Source organism: Suillus fuscotomentosus (genome assembly GCF_016647785.1).
Source record: "Suillus fuscotomentosus strain FC203 chromosome Unknown F5891scaffold_2, whole genome shotgun sequence".
Lineage (NCBI taxonomy): Eukaryota > Fungi > Basidiomycota > Agaricomycetes > Boletales > Suillaceae > Suillus > Suillus fuscotomentosus.
Genome location: NW_024539514.1, coordinates 532,244 through 553,745, shown reverse-complemented (window position 1 = coordinate 553,745; position 21,502 = coordinate 532,244). Strand labels below are relative to the sequence as shown.

At 47.5% G+C, this 21,502-nt stretch overlaps 5 protein-coding genes across 5 annotated transcripts; 2 read left to right on the top strand and 3 right to left on the bottom strand.

Moving 5' to 3' along the window:
* Positions 1–1,272: 1,272 nt before the first annotated feature.
* F5891DRAFT_207978 (uncharacterized protein) lies at positions 1,273–3,090 on the bottom strand. Its single transcript, XM_041370903.1, has 2 exons — positions 2,430–3,090; positions 1,273–2,375 (listed from the first exon to the last, which is right to left on the bottom strand). The coding sequence occupies exons 1-2, from the start codon at positions 2,813–2,815 to the stop codon at positions 1,373–1,375; spliced, it is 1,389 nt and encodes a 462-aa protein (XP_041233234.1). The 5' UTR covers positions 2,816–3,090; the 3' UTR covers positions 1,273–1,372.
* Positions 3,091–4,707: 1,617 nt separating this feature from the next.
* F5891DRAFT_996388 (uncharacterized protein) lies at positions 4,708–7,972 on the bottom strand. Its single transcript, XM_041378369.1, has 7 exons — positions 7,513–7,972; positions 6,510–7,457; positions 6,273–6,478; positions 5,693–6,220; positions 5,313–5,661; positions 5,234–5,261; positions 4,708–5,183 (listed from the first exon to the last, which is right to left on the bottom strand). The coding sequence occupies exons 1-7, from the start codon at positions 7,801–7,803 to the stop codon at positions 5,017–5,019; spliced, it is 2,517 nt and encodes an 838-aa protein (XP_041233233.1). The 5' UTR covers positions 7,804–7,972; the 3' UTR covers positions 4,708–5,016.
* A 24-nt stretch (positions 7,973–7,996) lies between these two features.
* On the bottom strand, positions 7,997–9,896 carry F5891DRAFT_996385 (programmed cell death protein 2). The gene is made up of 5 exons (XM_041378368.1): positions 9,511–9,896; positions 9,274–9,443; positions 9,082–9,214; positions 8,601–9,031; positions 7,997–8,549 (listed from the first exon to the last, which is right to left on the bottom strand). Exons 1-5 carry the CDS (start codon positions 9,661–9,663, stop codon positions 8,105–8,107), a joined length of 1,332 nt encoding a protein of 443 aa, XP_041233232.1. The 5' UTR covers positions 9,664–9,896; the 3' UTR covers positions 7,997–8,104.
* A 201-nt stretch (positions 9,897–10,097) lies between these two features.
* Positions 10,098–13,185, top strand: F5891DRAFT_1180683 (cation efflux protein; the record flags this gene model as incomplete). The annotated part of the gene is made up of 13 exons (XM_041365970.1): positions 10,098–10,165; positions 10,217–10,415; positions 10,468–10,553; positions 10,609–10,669; positions 10,719–10,970; positions 11,023–11,266; positions 11,322–11,522; positions 11,573–11,666; positions 11,720–11,812; positions 11,866–11,971; positions 12,024–12,650; positions 12,700–12,900; positions 12,955–13,185. The coding sequence occupies 13 exons, from the start codon at positions 10,098–10,100 to the stop codon at positions 13,183–13,185; spliced, it is 2,463 nt and encodes an 820-aa protein (XP_041233231.1).
* A 5,656-nt stretch (positions 13,186–18,841) lies between these two features.
* Positions 18,842–19,702, top strand: F5891DRAFT_1180680 (uncharacterized protein; the record flags this gene model as incomplete). Its single annotated transcript, XM_041365969.1, has 1 exon — positions 18,842–19,702. The coding sequence occupies one exon, from the start codon at positions 18,842–18,844 to the stop codon at positions 19,700–19,702; it is 861 nt and encodes a 286-aa protein (XP_041233230.1).
* Positions 19,703–21,502: the final 1,800 nt, after the last annotated feature.

The following is a 21,502-nucleotide window of genomic DNA, read 5'->3' as shown; positions in this document are numbered from 1 at the left end:
TCTCCCCATCGCAAGAATTTTTTACGCTTTGGCCTTGTATCTCGAAAGGATCAAGTGCGTTAATCATCGCAAATCATGGTCACGGCCTCTTCAAGACTGAGCTTAGAAAACTATCCTCCGGTCTCTATGGATCACAGTAGATCTGCACACGAAAACTGCGGGATACTCGTTATTCATTTTTGAAAGCCGAAACACTATGTCCGCCTTCGCCCCTCCGGTGTTCACGAGTCTGAGCTTGCTCAGTCTGACAGACACTTCGGACACTGCCACACGCTACTGACAAATCACGCTGAGAAGACGCACTTGTTGAGGGCGCTGAACTGTTGACTGGTGGTGTACCGAGTCACGGTCAGCTGATCACTCCCGCGATCATGCCTTTAGATCGGTGCTGATTACGATTTGCGGACCATGAGTCGTTGAAACTCTGCGATGCATCGAGGAGTATCCACCTGGACTAGCTATATCACATGTAGGAGCTGCCTCGGACAGACTGGAATTCCGTGGATGTTTGAAACAGTCGTCTTTCCCGACTTGTGTCTAGTACGTATGTACTTTCCGATATACATTGTTGACTATCCATCACAGCGACCCTGGACGTCACTTCCATTGCTGCTACTACTAGTAGTGGCGTCAGCAGAACCTAGCTTGACATGAGTGAACCCTATTCGCTGGTCGAAGAGGGGCATGCGAGCGAAGCTGGCCACCATTCCGCAGCAGTCGAATTGAGGTCGAAATGTGAACATCCTGCTGACATGTTCGTGGTAGAATACACGCATGGTACACATATCGTTCCTTCGTCCTTCTCAGGTTGCACGCCACCAACGTTCCGTTGGTAACTTTATATATCTAGATCAAACGCGCGCATGGACCATCAGCCTATTCGATATTGCATAAAAAGAATCAACGCCTGGCTTCACTGAACATTTGCCTTCATTGGGCCTAGGATACTTTCAGAGGCTGCGTATACATCTTGCTGACAGGGAACGTTATGCCAGTGTGTCCGCTTCTGACTTCTAGCAGCAAGGCACCAAGTCGCTCAAAAGCCAAGCCTCAGACAACGTGTGAAAAAGGTCAGAAATAGACTCTCGAAGAATTATCCTATCTTTACATCTTCTATCTCTGCGCTGTTCGGAACGATTTCGAAGTGATTTATCCATGTGAGTAGGACACATCCGAGTGATTTATGTAAGCGATAGTCTGTTCTCCCTTCCCGCTCTCGTGCCCATGTACATTACAGAGTTATATGCTATATTTGCGAAAAAGTGTCTGTAAAATCCCCGTCCGAACTGGGTTCGAGGTTAGAAAACGAATTCGAATGTCTAGTAGGGAGGGCTCATGAAGAGCCAGATCAGAAACGCCTATAGTACACTAATCAAATGGCAACAGGAGATAAGGTTCCATCAGCACCTGGGGGAGGTAGCTTTCCCTCGAGATTGCCAAGATCGCGTGATGACTCGGATGTCACGCTAGTAGTATCTCGTACGTATACAGTTGGTCGGGGACGCTCGCTTGCGGGGCTGATGGGCTCGACTACAGAATCCTCGATGGACGACGTATCAGACATGCCATTGTACACTGGCTCTTGTTCAACGCGTTGTGACGTTTTAGAAGCAGTAACTGCCGGGGCACGAGTACCGAAGAAGTCGCCCAGTTTTTTGGAGAGAGGAACAGGGGGCGTCAGCGATGATAAGGATGGTGATACAGTGTGGATGGCGGGTGCGACAGGGGATGGAGAGGCCAACACAGGATTCTGCGTCAAAGAATCTGCTCGCCAGAGTTTGAATCCCCACCCAGCAGCAGCTGGTGGTGGTGGCGGTGATGGTTTTTTCACCTCTGCGGGCAAAGGGGGAAGACCCTTTGGCACAGCTCCAACCTGATTCTCTTCAATGAATTCCCGTAGAGCTTTGATGCAAGTGTCTGATGCTTCACGAGCTTCATTTGTTTCACTCAGCTCATGCTTCACGTCATCAAGTTCAGCCTTCACAGCATTGAGTTCCCGGCGCAGCATTTCCAACTCGGCAGACTCTTCCGAAGGGAAAAGAGATTGCGGCGGTGACCCACGACCGAGCATGCCAGACATCCTCCTCGTGTGAGAAGGCTGTTGGGACCTGCTTTTCTGCACATCAGGAAGGGTGAAAGTCGCGGGAGTTGGAGTGGGAATAGGGGATGCTAAATGAGAGCTGTCGAGGGGGTTGTCGGAGACCGATGATATTCGTTTATGGGTATTGTTACGCCCAGTCGTGGATCCAATTAATGATGCACGCTTAGAGGACGGTGGGCCATTGAAGGAAGGAATACCCGCTCTAGACAAGTCAAGAGCTGAGGGTACTTGACTCGCCCGTCGATTTTCAGACTGTAGACGCATGAGGCCACGCCTGAGAAGCACTGTGAGTGGCACGTTGTGCAGACAATACGGGTGTGAAACAAACCTGCTTTCCTCGACTTTCGTCCTGAGTATGGATATCGTGTCTTCGTCATCCTTAATCCTTGTACGAGCACCATCCAGTTCCTCCTGCATCTTCGAGCATTTTTCCGTCATATGCTCAAGCATGTCCGCAGTTCCTGCCTCGCAAGTCCGCATTTCAATAACTGTTTTTGAGAGCTCATCTCGCTCTCTTGTAACATCTGCGAGTGACAATCTCAGTTGAGTGACGATTGAAGCAAGGACATGCGAATCCAGAGAATGAGGACGTCCTGTGGCATCTACGGGCGAGTTCGGGTTTGATTCATTGTCGAGTTGGCGCTCGAGTTCTAAGCTGAGATCGATGGAAAAAGGGCGAGGTGGTTCGTCGTGTTCTTGCTCGTGAGTAGCCATGGCTAATGGAACGTACTCGTGGTCAATCGTTAAAAGTGTGAGCTAGGGCTTATGTTGGCATGTGGACCAGTAGCAAGTTAGGCTCGGAATGGTGGCAGCCACGTCGCGTAGTACTGTCAGGGAAGGGGGTCTCACTACGCCTGCCTTTTATGGATAGTGGCTGTGAAAATGACCATGCATTGTCGTCGAGTGTCATGTTTTGCACTGGGGAGTACAGCTTGTCGTTAGCCTGCTAGGGACGCCGTTGCGCAGTCTTGGAGAGTCTTGGATGTACAGCCATTCGCGCGCACGCTTTATCACATCTGTCTACCGTAGGCTTAGCCTTCCTCGGCGTATCCCCGCACTGCTTCGACTCCTGACGTAATAATATCACCGATCATGGTGACCGTGACGAAAATGAAATAGTTTTATTATTGAGCAGGAAACCAACAAGTTAATCAACGTTGGTTGCTTGGTCGAGGATGGCGAAGAATGTGGCAATATCAAAATTTCAAGCGATCAATGACCACAGTACTAATTAATCTCATCACATAAAAGCACATCAAAATAGTGAGATCAATACCGCAAGACCGTTTAGCTAGGATCGAATTCGAAGAGGTTCGAAGTGATACTCCTCAGGAATGTGAATTTGAGACTGATAAGGCGAAAGACAAGAGTAATGATGAGGACGAGGACCTTGACATCATTGGAAGATACCTGGTGGAGGCTGCAATGAAAGTCCATGTGAACAGATGTGAACAGAGTTCCCAATACCATTCTTTCGTGCGGAACTCCATTTGAGATTCAGAAAGAAGTGGAGTGAGTAAGTGCACGGGCGTACCTGTCATACCTGGCCTCGCTCTGGATGATCTTTGATAGGCTATGCAAGTGTCCCAAAAACCATCTCGGTCTAACCGAATCGAATATTTTCTCGGACACCAGTAGCTTGGCATCTGGCAGAAGGTGCCAGTGCGGTGATCGCTTGGGGCGTATGAACAATGAAAATGAACGTTCCAAAGCGAGTCGCTCATCTGGTGCTGCGCCGGGGGGTGTCGCAATAAGTATCATGTACATCGCAATGATCTTATTCAAATGTGATGGAGGCCGATGCCCGGAATGTTCTAATTGTGCGTCCTAGGAAGTCGAAAGTGGGCGTTATTGGTTGGGGGCGTGTGGGTGGAACCAACTGATGTCAGGGTGACATACAAAGCTCCAATAGGCTCCACTAGAACATTTGGGTCGCCTCGGAGTAGGATAAGACTCGAAGGATTCGAGCTGTGTCTATACACCTCAAAGAAAAGTTAGCACATTCCTAGGTAAAAATAAATTGTGAGTAAGCTGGAAGATAGACAGGACGCAAACATTCTTGTCATGAAATAAGAGAAACGCACAATGAAGTCAGAGAACAACGTATAAGATCTCATTCCTGCGAGAGTGAGTCATGCAGGATGAGTGTATTGTAAACCAAAAGAAAATGCACTCACCTACCCCACTTCAGTGCATCCTCCGAGTCTTCACATGTCACGATCTCAGTCAAATGCAAAAGGGCTGTTCGGGTCCCGAGAGGGCGTAGCAAATACCACACATGCGGTCTGACCATGGATAAAAAATACTGGGACTCCACATCGCGAATGATCGTTTCTGATGTATGGCTCCATTTGCGTGACAGATAAACCAGTATGCGACTCATGTAACGAGACTCCAACATGTGCACCAGGTGGGAAGGGCGCGCTTGATTCCAATGTGATATCACTGAGCAGACAAAGTGATTCCTACACAAGATCGCTCAGTGCAGAAAGCCAGCATCTTGGCGACCGTCTCTTCAAGTTCAGCTCTTCTTGTCCTCTGGTCAACAGTAGAAAAGACTCACTATCAACATAGAAAGGCTCTTGGCTTCGGCAGGCGTAGTGACTCTAGACTCGATCAATTAAAAATGAAGGATAAGTATAAACTATCCGCACAGGCACCGCAAAGCACATCGTTAGGGAGTTCAGGCAATTTCAAGTAGTAAGTGTCCGATGGAACGGTATAACACGACATAAGATGGGAAAAGATAAAATCACATTTTTTGCCCCTGTTTGTACAATCATACAACCTTCATGAATAGATCTGCTTAATAACACATTATCCTTCACAGTATTCCATTTCAAAGCAAATACCAGTCTTAACCAAAGAGTCATTCTCCTGCCTCCGGTAGTGTGGACATTGCACCAACGGCGTCCTCAACCGTGGGTAAGAGCATCTACACATATGATGCCATCGCGCTCGCTCCAAGGATAACCCCACCGATGAAGCCATTCTCGCACGCCCGAAGCGAGCCGAGCCCGCGAGGCACCACGTGCTGTGTCCTGCGTTCCTGTGTGCTTTTCTTCTCCAACAATAAGGAAAGCTAAAACAAAAAAATGAGTTAAGTTACTAGCTCCGCAAAAGAACACCTACCGAGACCAAGGAAATGTTCCCGCTCGAGCTAAGATTGATTTGATCAAACGATCATTTGACTGATGCATGAAGTACTCACAGCAAGCAAAAATTCTTCGAGAACGTCTGTTGCCTCGTTCGAATGTAAACCGTGAAGATCAAGCATACATTCGGTTCTCTCTTCTGACGTTAATTTCGAATCACCGCCTGTGGTGGTGCTGGCTACGCCTAGACATACTCCCAAACCTCCTCCACAGGTTCGGCCACGCGCAGTTCGATCTCCGGCATCATCAGACCAGCCAAGATCTCGGCTCTTCACAGCTTGTTCGGCAACTTTTGCACGTTCCCTGACAAGTTTACTAGCTGCTGTCGTCATCTCATGGCCCATTTTAGCATTGAGATCGTGACCCTCCCTGCTAAATCGTTTGGCTGCGGCACCATCGCCGCGTCTCCATGCATCAGGCAGCCCGAGATAAGCACGCATTCCGAGCAGCACCCAGTTGCAGTGCTCGAGATCGATAAGACATATATAAAGCATTGATTGATTCCCCAGTGGGTAGCGTGGGCAATAGCGCCGGGGGACGTAACTTGATGCGAGGCGATGGCTTTGGCGCCACAATCGAGGTGCGGATGTGCAAGTTATCCACAGATGCATTCGATGAGATTGACGAGCGAGTGGCCGTTGTGCGGTCCACCTGCACTGGAGTAGGAGCTGGTCTCTTTACGGCTGCTGCGAATCTCGTGCGACCGGGATCGTGTTGCCAATGGCCATCACGGGCGCCGTAACCTCTCCGATTACGAGAAGTATCAGGTCCTAAAGCTGGAAACTCATCAGGTGGAGGGCTTGTAGTGCGGGTACTAGAGTTGCTGAGACTAGTCCGTGACAATGCACCAGTCACACTGGCTACATCAACGTCTTTGGGAAGGTGATGCAAAAATTCACATTGATCCTGTTTGGCACAGGTCCCACGCAACCAGAACCGGCAGAGCGCTCTCTCTAGATCGTGACTGCGAATGAAAATGAGGTGGACATAACCCAAAAGAACAAGAACCAACAAACCTGAAGCGGCAATCGGCTCGCAAGCATTCGCCCGCAAGGTAATAGCGGCAAACCCTATTTCCGCCGGAAACGGGTCGTCCGTTGCCTCTGGTAGAACCTCGGGCGGCTTGGAAGTCTCCGCGTCCCCCATGTACTACCCCTGCGCTACTATCCCTAGCCACTAATGTCACTCGTCCTCCCATGGACCGCATACGAGGTTGGCTGTGCTGAGGTGGAGAAGGGCAGAGCGCGATCAACAAGCCATGCCATAGCACGGTCAAAATCATAGCCGTTCTGAGAAAGTGCATCTTCAAGCTCGGATGGCGCAAGGGTGGATCCGAACACCGAGCTAAGGACATCAAGAGGTGTCATTCCATCTGTCAAGTACCCTGTCCCCTCTGCGTCATCGACTGTTCCATCGAACTGTGGGTCATAATCATAGGCATGCTGGTAGTAACTTTGTGTAAGTGGATCATCGGGTGAGATTGAGGCACTATCCATCCACTGGTCAAAGTCAGTGATTGTAATTGGATGGAAGGAGTTGGATGCTGTGTTGGGTGCGAAGGGATCGAATGGGTCGTCCTCTTCGTCGTCCTCCCCTGGCCTAAGAGACGAGCGGAGGGAGCTTGGAGTTACAGCCCGGGGCTGTAAAGTATCGCCCGGTACCAACGGCGCGGCGATGGCAAGGTTAGAAGTTGCTCTGAGCTGACTATGGGACCACGGGTCAGGAGATGGTGTCTCGGTTCTATATCCAGAAAGGGTTCCGGAGGCGGAAGAAGCTGCAGCTGCAGATAGGGGCCGGGGAATGGGCTTGAACTCGGTTGCTTTTGCACTCAAAAGTCGAGGAGAGGATATTGGCGATGATGGAAGGCTCGAAGTGAACTGAGGATGTACTTGTGCCTGTGCATGCGCGAGTGTTGGTGAGTTCATTGGTGAAACACTACGTGCAGTCATGTATGAGGTTGCGTTTCCAGTTACAAGAGGGGAACCAGCAGGTGTATGTGGCCTACGAAAACCGATAGCAAGAGGAGAGTTGGGTACTGAGGTGGGGGTATCTGGTCTGTTGGGGATGAACCGAGCAGCAGAGTGGGTGGAAGCGCGAGAAGAGGGTCGAGATGGCCGTCTTGTTGGAGTCAAGAAAAGGAAAGGCACGCCTGCTACATCGTCATGGTGTCTATGCATCAAATCTAAGACATGTTGTTCGAGCTGAAAGACGCAAGATCAGAAAAAAGGGGCAAGGTCAGGCATTTCGCAAGCTAACCATGTCGTCTTCTACTCCACAAGTAGTCTTCAATGATTCTTTAAGTTCATCCTCTTGCTCATTAGCAAGAAATCCTGCTACTTTGGTCACAAAAGAGGTGCTGATGCGGATTGATTCCTCTACGTCTCCATCTCCATCAATGCCGTCTGCACCGCCCTTCTGCTGACGGATTATAGCTAATAATTGGGCACGGGTGTGGGGAAATCGTTGACTGGTTAATACTGAACCAGGTTCAGATACATCGTCAGGCTCAAAGATAACAGCGGGAGGTAGAGTTAGCGTCTGCGGCATCGCTAGAGGGCGTCAAAAGTGAATGATTAGGGACACAAAGCAAGAAAAGTCCGAAAGCGAAGGGTGAGATGGAGCTAATCTCTGCGTCCGGGGACGCTGCTAGCTAGTAAGTCAACAATTGCGATAGGGTCCATATAAGAGCAATATTATGAAACAACGAACAAGAAAACAAATAACGAGATTCCCATCACGCTTAAACATCATGATCATTGATTCAATTATTGTCCTCAACGACCCGGCGACAAGCAGGATCAATCAATGCATATGTTGCAAGACCACGGATATACAATATTTGTTAAATTTAGTCGTCCCACTGAACGAGAACAAGCTCTTCTCTCCAACATTCCTTGTCACCACTGTAGTCATCAAGGCAACAGTCCTTCTCACACGAAAAAATCATGCAAGTGCCCCACTCCATACCTCGCTTATCAGACGAAACTTTTTTCTGCAGCACTTCCTGTACCACCTTCATCCTTTGTTCGTCTGTCAACTTCTGCGTGTCTTCATCCTTGATTGAGGCCCGGAGGACGTTGATCAGGTTGGGCATCAATTGACATTCGAAGACGCGCGCCGCTTTGCACGCTGGGCACGGGGGTATTGATGTGGTGCTGTATGAACGTCTAACGTTAGGGACGACCTTGAAAGCAGCCTTCGTCACTGGAAGAGGATCCTGAGGAGGGAAAGGGAATAATCTGTCGAACACTTTGTCCGAGGAAAAAGGCAGGGGGATCCCTTTCAGTTCATATCTACACTCAAAATATCAGATGATCGGATAGCAAAACTGAGTGTAGGCTAACCTGAGACATTGCTCTCCTGTGTGGCTCACTCGCTTCGTGAACCGATCGAATACACCGTCCACTTCCAAGGAATTCTCGTATGGTTCGAATGCCCAGCTTACATCTTTTCCGTCCTTAGGATACTCATCTGTAGGATCCTCTATGTGGGCACTCTGAGAAATTTTGGTTTTGGCCGGGGGAGGCAAATACTCCGAGGTCGTTGAGAGGTACAGAGGAGGAAATGATGGAGCGGCTTGCCATGGTGAATCATCAATCGTTGTTGATGCCATCGCAATAATTAATGAATGTGCAGAAGACTCGGACGTGACGCTTTCCGTATCACACGTGTCCTCTGGCTCGTCTTCAATTGCGGGGGCGGCGACTGTGGGAGCTGGCTGTCCAAATACGTGATCACCCAATCCAAAGGGACCAGGAGTAGATTTTGCCTGCATCTAGCTGTCGAATAAGTGACTGTACACATATCACACAAGTTTGACTCAACTGCGAACGGATTGGTTGCAGGTGCAGTCTTTACAGATGAAGAAGCCTTCTGCTGTGCTTGCTTCTTCGCCAACTTTTTTGCAAGCTTTGCTGCATACTCTGCGTTGTATCTCAGAGCACGCCAAGCACGAACGCTATTTCAGAGTTCACAGATAATGATAATCCATTTTTTCATGGAGTGGTACAGACCTACCTCCCGTCCTTTCGCTGACATGCACTCCGGGAACATCCCCAGATGTACAATGCTCTATCCATAGGACTGTCTTCGACTGGGCACCAGACTTGTACAAGCAATTCCATGGGGTACGAACAGATCTTGCATTGAGATGAGGAAAATGGCGGTTCCCTCGAAGGCAGTATTGCCTTGAAAAAAATCAAGTAAACTGCATTGACAAGCTGATCGTACATGATCGAAGAGACATGCTCGTACAGGATGCCCGCCAATACGAGAAACCGCAGCATCTTTGATATCAGTCTCTGTCTCCATTATGCCATCAGAGACGCCTAGCAAAACTGCCGTCTCTACTTCTGCACCGATCTCATCATCAGAATCAGACCAATCATCATCGACAATAGAGGGCATTGTGATAGTAGGATCTGGAATAAGTTTTCGTCAGCGAGGTGCATCTACAAGAAGTCGACAAGAAAAACGAAAAATGTCAGATATGCATGAATGGTAAATTTTGAAAGACTCGTCATGGATGCTGTCGTGAGGAAACCGCACGCTAGCAGGATTCAGACTCGTCATCTAAAGGGCTCATCTCAGGGAAATATAACTTTGAACTTGGACTCACCGTAATCGACGTTGAACTTGAGTGCAAAAACAGATAAAATCTTCCAATATATGGTATGGAAGACCAAACATGGACAAACTAAGTGAATGTCGTGGGAAAGTCCTTCTTGATTTGCGAATTCTGTTATGTAGCATTATGCAAGAACAAACTAAGTAACTAAAGAGTTTCGTTGAACCGTTTGATACTTATTAAAATATTCACGCTCTTTTACGCTGGCCTTGGGATGTCACCCCCAGATGCCCGAACACGTCGAAAAATCAGCTTGAAACCGGCCAGAGTGCTGACTGGATCGTAAGTTGATTAGTACGCGTGTCGATATCTCACTCCTGAAAGTCATTCCAGAATCAGCAATAGACTCATACCAATCATACTACCCTCCAATGTCATCTTCGTGCTGTCGCTCTATGCAGCAAAAGAGCTACTTCTCTCATATGATGTGGGGGTGTTCTGGGTGCTTATGAGGGTGTTGGCTTGTGGCGGTTTGGGTATGCTAACATGGGAAGCTTTTACGGGGAAGCTTATGAAGAATGGCAATATAGAGGTACGTATATAAGAATCTAGCACTTTCTGTCTTGACCCTTGATCACGCTCAGTGGACAGCAATTGGCGTGTCGTCGTTGCTACTCTTCGTGCAGCAGGCAGCCCTCTTTACAGCATTGTATCGTCTTCCCTCTCCAAGGTAGGCTGTTTCTTGACAATGAATCATGGGATTATCGGGACTCATTTATATATAGGGTATTGTTGTTCAGTCATTTCTCCGCAATGTGGGTGGACTCCTTTATAGCCCCCGCTTCGGTCAGTCTGCTCTACACAATCAAAACGTTTTATTCATGAGGCCTTTCAGATGTGGAAGCCCAGCCTGACCTTCTCGTCGTTTTTGATTTCATTTGCTTCTGATATGCTTTTGTCTAAACGCAGCGTCTCCATTATTGCTCCTGGTTATGGAGCTTTAGTTATGCATGGAATATCCACTTATGCTCTTGAGCATCTTCGTGGTGTCCTAGCTCCAACTGTGAACCCCACATTGACAACTGCTGTCAGTACACTCGGTGCGGCGCTTGTTGGACTCCCGTTGTACGCCTTCAGAAAAGCCCTCGTATGTAGTTCACATTCAGGTCTTCTGTTATAACCTCACTCTATCACTTTAGCTTGACTTTCCGCCGACACCCATCGTCCCTTTAACCTCCTTGGCAGTCCTTCCAATTCTGGCATATACCATGATATTTTTAACGCCGGACACAGTTGGCATGCAATTTAACGCTACCCAGACCTCTCAAATGTTCTTGGTCTCCTACCCGATCGCCTTCCTTGTTGCGACTGCCATGGGCTTCCTTGGGTTTTCACAGCACCCACATTCGACCGATTTACTAGTGGGGGTGATGCTTTATTATTGTTAGCATTCATTCCGCATGCTGGTGGTATCTAGTTCTTACCTCCTTTTATATAGCGATATATCCTGACAATGATCCTACACTATCTGGCCCATCGCGTACTCCAATGTCGAAAGTTATACGGTTCTATTTGAACTCGATACTTTCGGACCCTGAGTCGAGAAAGATATTTTATTTCCTCGTGTTGAATCTGGCCTTCATGCTAGTCCAGATGCTATATGGTATTTGGACAAATAGTTTAGGTCTCATCTCTGATGGTGAGTCGAAAAATGACAGGGTTTTTACGTGCTGATGACTCCCTTTCAAGCTATCCATATGGCCTTTGATTGCATGGCTATTGGTGTCGGTTTACTAGCCTCAATTATGGCAAAGTGGCCTCCAGATGAAAGATTCACGTACGGGTAAGTGCATACCTTATATCAAGCTGCCGCACAGTGATTCAGTCCTTCTCCAGATACGGCCGAATCGAAACTTTGTCAGGATTTGCTAATGGAATATTCCTCATCCTAATATCTGTTTTCATCGTCTTTGAAGCTATACAACGAATGTACGTTCCTGATTGGTCGCGAGTATGATCTAGTAAATGTCAACTCTCTATAGATTGGACCCTCCGGAAATGACGACGAACCAGTTGTTATTAATCAGCTCCCTCGGACTTGGTGTTAATTTGTTTGGCATGTATGCCATGGGTGTTCATCACCATCACGTTCGTTGATATATTTCCACTGGTTTGTCTCGTTTTAACCTCAATGCTACAGGGTCACTCTCATAGTCATGGACATGCACATCAGCATCAATCACATAATGGGCATACTCATGGTGACCATGCCCACGAAAATGACAGTCACTCGGTCGCTGCCCATTTGCATGGCCCCGCGATTTCCAAGCTCAGTGAACATCTGCAGTCCCACGAAGACTCTCATGCAAACAACCACTCCTCACATCGGCACTCTTCAAATCACACATCTCCCTGCTCGGACCATGACTCTCATTCTCATTCAGACTCGCATTCACACTCTGATCATGCACACACGCACCCTCCCCCTTCCCCTTTGTCTATGGATCACGAGGGCTCTTCAATGCATGGCCGCAAGCCTCACTCTCGAGGTCCTTCCCTCCATATACCCACTGATGGCGCCCAAGTCGCATCTGCCATTCCATTTCCCCTGTCTTCCCCCATTGGCGCAGACTCGCCAATTTCACCCAGCTACCCTAGCACTTTAAAGCATGACCATCATCATCACTACCACCACGGGATGGAGTTTTCGGAACACAGCCCGCGCAATCATGATCATGATCATGATCACTGCCACGAACATGAACACGGGCACCACCACGAAGGACACAGTGACAACATGCGTGGCGTTTTCTTGCACGTTATGGCGGTGAGCACATGTCGGGCATTTTTACGCTGGTATTGATAGATATTCACAGGACACGCTCGGTTCTGTCGGTGTCATTATCTCGACCCTCCTCATCCAGTTCTATGGATGGACCATATTCGATCCCATAGCATCGTTGTTCATTGCGGTCATGATTGCAGCAAGTGTCATACCGCTGGTAATCGACACAGGCAGGGTCCTAAGCCTTGATATGGGGACCCGCGAGAAAGAAGTTCAACAAGCTCTCTCTGAGGTATTACATATTTCTCTTAATGTAATTACCCTGACCACCCGTTTCGCGTGATAGCTTGCCTTCGTGGATGGCGTCGCCTCTTACTCATCCCCTCAGTTCTGGCCTAAAGACTCGGCAAGCGTCATCGGTTCGATCCACATTCAGCTCGCGCTTTCATCACACAGACATCCTGACACTGATGGTGTGCGCGAACGCGTGCACACCCTTCTGCGGAGCAGAATTTCGGGGCTTGAAGAGTTGACCATACAGTTGGAAGAGGAGGGAGACTCGTTGGAGAGTAGATAACGCAGACCGAGCCCACGCCATCGCATATATTTGTATACAATTAATCGTACGCCATGCATCCATTCCCATAACTGTGTGTGACCAGATATTCTGAACAACTTTTCCGCTTTGCAGGTCTTGCTGGTAGAAGACTGACCACGTGAGTTATAGATCTATCGTGATGTCCGCATCGAAGCACGCATTCTCTGAGGAGCATGTCATATTTTATCCTCTGCCAGAGCCAGTGGTTCGATCTCGGAGACGAACTTGAACAGCATGGTGAGGCACATTCTAATATATATAAGCACGGAACGTCTGATCCCGCGGAAGCAATTCGCGTCTACCCCACGTGCGCGCTCCAGCTGAGTGCCACCCGCTTTCCAATTGTTCGATCTCTGTGTCTCCTATGGTCTCCTTTTGAATCCCAGCCGCACTGATCTCTCTCCTAACAGATCTTGCTGTCTCTGTTCCACTTTTGGTGGGACATGCGCACCACCTGCCAAAGATAATTCATCAACACACATGATCACCACCATGGCAGATGAACACATGTCCTTAGAACTCTGCTGTGGACAACTATACACCGCACTGTCAAGAGTGCGATGCCGCCATGGCATTCGGGCGCTATTTTCAACAGAGACTGAGGTGGAAAGGATGACGGTGAGCGTAGTTGTAGTACAAGCATCTATTACTGTAATTGATGATAGGAAATGTCCAAAGGTGATCGGAGTGCTTGTATAATAATAAGCCTAGACATGCTGAATGACAGACTTCCTGATAGGTACAAGCTTCAAGGCATGAATTAACTAGTTCAAGCGAGACGTCAGTCGATAGGTCATCTTCATATGTACGAGGCTGATGCACTGATGACCGATGATGTCGCATGAGTCTGGTCAAGAAAACCAACGCTAGGGAGGTGTTCTATTGTGACATTGCAGTCATCTACTCTTCGTTCTTGAATTGAGGCATGTAGCATGTCTTGCATATGATGCGCCTCGTATACTGGGTGCTTGTCCCATATGTGAATCTGTGAATCTGCCCCATCTTCCAAAAATGGGGGGCTTCTCTAAGTCCATGATTTCATGAAGGAATTTGACGAAGGCATGAAGGAATTTGACGAAGGCAGCGACACAAATGTGATGTTCAGACATGTCACATGGTGATGTCCTGGATTACAGTTCGACCTGAGAAATAGGACATGAGATTCATGTAACCTACCGAACAGATTAAGGTCCCTCGTGCTGATCATCACACAAGTGGGAAGGGACAGACTGACATCAAGGACAAAGTCGTGTATGAGTTGAGTGAACCAGGCTGCATCGTGATATTGCAGTCATTTTGCAAAATCGGTTGTGATGCGACGTATCATTGGACATGGATGGATACATGCTGCATGATGCATCGACAAAAATATCAGTAATTAGCTCCAGAAATCAATTAACTTCATGTCCATCTGGTACTGCCATATACTGCACTCAGCCACCTTACCATCATCTCCCTATGCGATATTCCTCCTTCATCCCAGCCTGGGGCTCTGGCGAAGAACCCTTGGAACGATTGAGGATGGACCTTTCAAAAATTTGTCACTCAGAAAGTTCCCATTGTTTATCAAAAGGATCATTATACCTCGTTGATGGCACTTCCAACCACAAAGTGTCCCTTGAAATCATGGAGAATACGATGGGCATAGCCTATACACAAGCACTGGTGAATCTGATCTTTCGTCCAGGGATGAGCGCCTCCCAAGAGAAATTATAATGTGCATCAAAGCGTCTTACCACTGCGGGCACCTGGAAGACACTGTGAACTTGTTGTTTGGCATCTTTGACATCGCCCTATTACCTGTCATTTAGAAGAAGCAATATGCGCTTGGGTGGCTCTTGCCGGTGAGGCGGGTGATGTTACTGTTCTCGACTTGGTCGGACAACCTTTCGAGTTCAATAAAACGGCCCTACAGTCATCCAGCTCATATTAATTACCCCATATCTCGTCCCATCACTGCCCACCTATTCATCTCTGTTTGAAGATGAGATTCACAGAAGAGTCTCTTAGACATGACATACCGTGCCTGCAGATCTGGCATTGAAATTTACGAGCAGCTCAACCAGCTGAGAGCTTCTTGCTTCGTGAACTGTACTGATTATGGAACAGGTTTTGCAGGTGCTGAAACAATAGCTCATATCTGCTACATATATGTACTGGTCAGTCTGGCTAGGGCTCCATGAAAAACTAAGATGTTAGATTTGAGCGCCTGGAAGCGCCAACTGCTCAATTGGATAAAATTCTAGAAGCTTTGGAGACAAGAGTGAGACACATGTATGCACTGAGGTGCTGGGAGGGTATACTGTCAAGGATGGCCGCAGGTATAAGCACTCTTGTCGGACGGGTGATGGAGGCATGGAGGCGAACAGGCGGAACAGCCTCGTGTCCTGGGACCTGGGCATCTATGAAGGCAGTATAAAATGCACAACACATGCACCTCTGCAGTTTAAAGATACCCACAATCCCTCCAAAGTCCACCTCGACCACGCCCAACAACATCAACCTCCAGTAAAATGTCGGAGCTCATTCCCGTCACCACACCCCTGCGAGAGTTCAAAGGCCATGAAGAACGCATAAGGGCAGTCGCAGTGTTCCCCGATAAGCGACGAATGGTTACGGGCTCATGGGACAAAACACTTCGTCTCTGGCACTTGAGGACAGGTGAAGTGTTGAAGAAGATGGAGGGGCATCACTATGAGGTGGCGTGTTTGGCGGTATCATGAGATGGGAAATTGATAGCAAGTGGTGATTTTAACGGAGAGGTCATCGTCTGGCATGGAGAAACTGGCGAATCACTCACCCCACCTATAAAAGCCCACTCCAGTTCTATCAACTCGCTTGACTTTTCTCCTGATGGGAGAGTTCTGGCCACTGGTTCAAGAGACAAAACAACGAAGCTATGGAACACCCAACCCTGGGGGAAACAAGGAGGTCCAATAAAGTGCAATGATTTTGTCTTTTGCTTACAGTATTCACCGTCTGGAGAACTTCTTGCCATCAGAACAACCATCATCAAAATTTATAATGCAAACACGAGGGAATGCATCGCGTTGAAGGTACAACAATTCAGATGGTGAGTCTGAACAATGTTGGGTCTTGCAGAACCTAGCTGCTATTCGACCCTAAAGGGTTTCTGGACTAGGCTTAAGGCTCAGAGGAGAGGAAATATGATAGAAAACTACTGAGCACTCAGACTCATACTGGTAACTGGTGAAAAGATTTCTTGCTTATGTAAGCTACAAAAGTGCCAACATAAGGTAAGGTAAAAACAGTCTCTACAAGCCCAGCCAGAAATAAATCCCTACAGTGTCCTTCAAGGGTCACATAGGAGATAATCTGTCACTCGCATGGACGCCTGATGGCACACGCCTTCTCACAGGTGGCTGCAAGGACGATCCTACCATACGCGAATGGAATGCATCCACCTGGCTGCCAAAGAACTACTCACTCAGATATCAACACTGATGCCCACAATCACACTGCCTACGCCCATCGCTCATTCGTTTTAGCCCTAAAACACGATTGGAAACACGCTCTTCAAGATCCAATCAAGGTGAGTTGAACGCACTGATCATGGTCCTCATACAAAAGGCTAACTGGATGATGACACAGTCCATAAGCATTCAGCCCTTGTTGATAGCATATATCTCCAAGGGTATTGCCTTCTGTGGAACTGGCCACATCGGGGATGCGAGGGCAGCATTTGATGTTGCATCCGTGTACACAGACCAAGATCCAGAAACCATTTATTTCCTGCTCTTAATCAAGGTATGTGGTGGTTGCCTCGCATACTCTCTACTTCATCACATATTTCAGGCCATCTCCCTCTTCGATGCAAATCAACATGATGAAGCAAACCTCCTTCTCAATGAACTCGCTGCCGGTTGTCGGAATACCAATATTCATGCATGTCATATCACGCAAGTAAGTATCATGCAGCCATGCAGGGCCGTCAAATACTAATTTATGCAACTCGCACATCAGGCATATCTATGTGTTCAACTCAGAATCAAAGCCTTGGATGATGGATGTTATGATGAAGCCGCTGAACATTTTACTGTTGCTATCAACTCCGGTGCTCTCTCATCAAAATCAACATTCATTTAATATACGAAGACTTGGTCGTGGTGTGTTAAGAAGATGAATATCTAATGCTTTTCATAACTGAGTGTCTCATCCAGCTCTTTGGCTGGGATCTCAAATCATTGTGGCTCACTGCACACCGGAAATGGTGTGATGCACTCTGTTGGGCAGATAGACTTTAAGATGCTGTGAAATCGTACCAAGCCATGATGGTTTGGAGTGACAAATATAAAGAGGCCGACTTCCTTGGCTGGTCCAATGGTAAGTCTGGAGTTCCTGATGTAGTGCAGGCTACAATCCTAATCAACATTTGACTTAGCTTTCAGGGAAGAATGCAGTGCTCTCTGTCTCACCAATGGAGATGCTGCCCTTGCTGCAAACAATTATGATACGGCTATTGAACTATACTCGGTGGCTATCGGCCTGGATTCTGTGACTGATGTCGTATTTGAAAATCGCAGCAAGGCAAAGTTGGGGAAAATGCTGTGGATGGATGCACTTCTGGATGCACAAAAGGTATGATGGTACCTACTCGGGCCATTTCGTAACTAATAGCTGACTTTGGTGATGCACAGGTCATCCAACTGAACCCTTCGTCTCATATTGGATACAAGTTGGAGCATGCAGCATTTCATGGCGCACAACGCTATGATGAAGCTATTGTGGCCTTCCAAATCATGATATCAAAATTGGATAATGCTCCAGACACTGAGACACAAAGTAAGCCCACACACATCATACTTTAACGTACTTCAATTGTTTCTGCAGAGTTGCGCCAGCAGTATCTCAGTCCATCCAAAGCAGACTGTGTTATTCAAAAAGTCATTGATGCTCAACTTGATAATGCTTCACTGCGTGTACTCGACACCATCCACGGGACTCCTGTGCGAAAGAGAGGCGCAGATATGCACCTTCAAATCGAGCATAGAGTACATGGAGCTCTTACCATCGACAATCACACATCGAGATATCCAGGTGAAGCACATTAAGGAAGTGGTGAAGACGTACTTCCAATATGCCATGCTATCGCACAGATGGGAAGGGAAGGAGCCACTGCTGCAGGATATTCAAAGCAAGGTCGTCTATGAGTTGGATCCTGTTGGTGGCATCAAGAAGTTGCAGTCCTTCTGCAAAACTGCTCGTTATTTGGGATACCGCTGGGCATGGAGCGATACATGCTGCATCAATAAGACCAACAATGTTGAGCTTCAAGAATCAGTCAACTCCATGTTCGTCTGGTATCACCACTCTGTGCTCACCGTCATATACCTCTCGGATGTTCCACCTTCATCAAAGCCTGGCACACTGGCAAGGAGTGCTTGGAACACACAGATGGACAGTTCAAGAATTCCTCACTCCCAATGTCATTATATTTTACCAGAAGGATTGGACTCCTTATCTTGGCAATCGCACTCCTAACCATAAAGATTCTGTCACGATCATGCAGGAGTTGGTGGACACGATGGGCATAGATCGATGAGCTATCATCACCTTCCATCCTGGGATGTGCAATGCCCGAGAGAAACTGCAGTGGGCGTCTAGACGTAATACCATGTTGCAAGAAGATATTGCATACTTATTGTCTGGCATCTTTGGCGTCTGCCTACGTGTTGATTATGGGGAGAAGAAGCAGATCACACTAGGATGGCTCCTGCAGGAGATTGTGGCATGGTCAGGTGACATTACTGCCCTGGACTGGGTCGGAAAGTCATCAGAGTTCAATAACTGTCTACCAGCTGACATCACTTTATACGGAGCTCCACCATGCATACTGCCATCTCTATCTGAAGAGGATAGTCAATCATCGATCTCCTCACTGTGGGGCATTGTACCTCCACAGTCGGCTTTGAAATTATATCAGACACATGACTACCAGAGCATTCCCCATTTTGCGTACCGCCAGTTGCATCTGCCTTGCATCGTATTCCTGGTCACAGAAGCAAGGTGGAGGCCAGAACATGACTGGGATACATATCACATGTATGAATTCAAGTCAGACAGGCTTCGCAATGTGCAGATCACCACAGAAGACAAGTTCATCCTGTTCTCACCGGCAAGGCCACTGCCCGTCTGGCAGATGATCTTGCTTGTTCGCCCATGGAGTCGCCATCTCCTTGAGCTCCATGACCCTGCAGACAATGCGCAGAGTGTGGATAATTGGCTCGTGCCCAAATCTCCATCACATAATCTACTCCCTGAACAAACTGAGCCAATCTATGCAGATTCTCTCTCACAAGCATTCATCAGCAAACTAGAGGGGTCTTGTACACAACTGTACAAGCTTGTAGAGATCCACAGAACCCACAAGGAAGTCCCTCCTTTACAGGCTTGTACAGCCTGTGAAGCTTGTGGATTTCGAAGCACAAATGCTAAAAGAAATGTCACCAAGGTGGGTTACAGTCACATCACATGATCAATTTCACACATTATAATGTGCAACTGGCAGAAATTGAACCCAATACATTAAGCAATTATAAGTGCAGCATTGTTACCACTAGGCCACAAGACCATTCATATATTCTAACAATAATGAAAATATATACCAATGTCACATGACAATGCAAAAATTCCACTCAGTCAGTCTACTCAATTATCACACCACAATACTACCATTCTATTTACTGCTACATAAATTCTAGTACAGTGGCTTGATATAATTGTAATTGAATGATCAACTACTTTATTTAATATATCTACATATTCTATTTCACTGTGAGCCAATATATTTTGTACAATAGAGACTAATATATATCTCATCTGATTTCCAAACACTTTGTTCACTTTATATCACCAATCACTGGGGAAGTGAGAAAATGATCAGACCTGAAAAGGGTAGGAAAAGATGATGTAAATAGTATGTAATCCGACGTAGCAATTAATATAAATTCCAAGGTGTTAGAATCGCGAGAGATCCTCAAATTGGATCATTTACCGACACAGGAAACATAGAGGTTTGTGGAGGTGCACAGAATTAATAAAACCTAACCACACGTCTGATTTGTGTCTGAATACGATCATAATTTAGTCGGATTAGTATCTAGTTACAAAAGTGCAGATCCCTATGATTCTGGGGATTTGCCAGCTTCTGGGTGCTTTGCACTGGCTTTTCCCCATTCCCCTCAGCCCCCTCGTTCACCTAATAATGTATGGGCACAGTGCTGCTGTAGAGACTCGTGTGTCTCATGGTCTGATATGACAGCTTTACACTAGGAAGTACATAGCATGAACTTGTAGTGTCACTCTGTGCGCTACCCGCAGCTATCTCTATATGAGGCGCAGCTTTCCCGCGCAACGTGCGCCATGCGCGCACCATTCCCGCGCTTCACGATGTATGCGCGCGCGCGTTCCCGCGCTTGCGCGCCCTATAGCGCCAGCCATTCAGATGCATCCATCCACTGTCCACCAAGCTCCCTAGTACGTATATTTCCATTTCCTTTATTAGCATAGTTCCACCTTTATTTTTATCATAGTTTCTCACTCATATATATTTTTACATACCTACTCGGTAGCGCTTTGGCTCCGCATGACCGCGCTTAGGCGCGCTATATAAGCGCCAGCAGTACATACTACACTTTACCTGACTTTTACCTCCCAATTACTAGTTATCACTTACTTACTACTTAGCAGAATATAGTAGAAACCTATTCCTTTAGATCTCGCGCTCTCACATCTCTTGCATCATATTATCACTTAAGTCTAGTCTATCTATCATTTCCGCATACGCGCGCGCGCTTTCCCACGCTTCGCGCTAATACGCGCGCGTGTTCCCGCGCCTTGCGCGCACCTGCGCTTTCTCGCGCTTCGCTGAAGCGCGTACCTCTAGATCTTGGCTGCACTCGCTTCCCCTTTAGGGTCGAACGCACTTGCCATCTCAAGTATCGCAGACTAGGCAACGCGCGACCTTACAACTTTTATAGATACAGTCTGGAGCTATCTTTGCTCCTCACAGTATTGTTGTTTCTACAACTGGAGCCCACCACGAGGGGAGCAGTCAGCAAGATCTAGTTTACGCATCTTAACACATACAGGTCAATCTCTTGCATATCAAAAGCTAACCATTTTCTAGTCACGCATTCTCGTGCCTTGCGCGCGCGCAATATTCCCACCCCTGTGCGCCTCGCGCACGCACCTTTCACGCGCTTCAATGCCTTTTAGAATGCCCATCCACGGCACAGCAAACGCGCCCAAGTTTGACAGTACTACAGACAACCTC

Excerpts from the sequence above, each read along its gene's own strand:
- F5891DRAFT_207978 (XM_041370903.1), bottom strand. The coding sequence starts at position 2,815 with ATGGCTACTCACGAGCAAGAACACGACGAACCACCTCGCCCTTTTTCC. Across the intron at positions 2,376-2,429 it reads ACGAAAGTCGAGGAAAGCAG|GCGTGGCCTCATGCGTCTAC; the intron begins GTTTGTTTCACA and ends AGTGCTTCTCAG.
- F5891DRAFT_996388 (XM_041378369.1), bottom strand. The coding sequence starts at position 7,803 with ATGCCGCAGACGCTAACTCTACCTCCCGCTGTTATCTTTGAGCCTGAC. Across the intron at positions 7,458-7,512 it reads GTGGAGTAGAAGACGACATG|CTCGAACAACATGTCTTAGA; the intron begins GTTAGCTTGCGA and ends TGCGTCTTTCAG. Across the intron at positions 5,662-5,692 it reads CTGGGTGCTGCTCGGAATGC|ACGCGGCGATGGTGCCGCAG; the intron begins GTGCTTATCTCG and ends TGATGCATGGAG.
- F5891DRAFT_996385 (XM_041378368.1), bottom strand. The coding sequence starts at position 9,663 with ATGCCCTCTATTGTCGATGATGATTGGTCTGATTCTGATGATGAGATC. Across the intron at positions 9,215-9,273 it reads TGTCAGCGAAAGGACGGGAG|CGTTCGTGCTTGGCGTGCTC; the intron begins GTAGGTCTGTAC and ends ACTCTGAAATAG. Across the intron at positions 8,550-8,600 it reads ACAGGAGAGCAATGTCTCAG|ATATGAACTGAAAGGGATCC; the intron begins GTTAGCCTACAC and ends TTTTGAGTGTAG.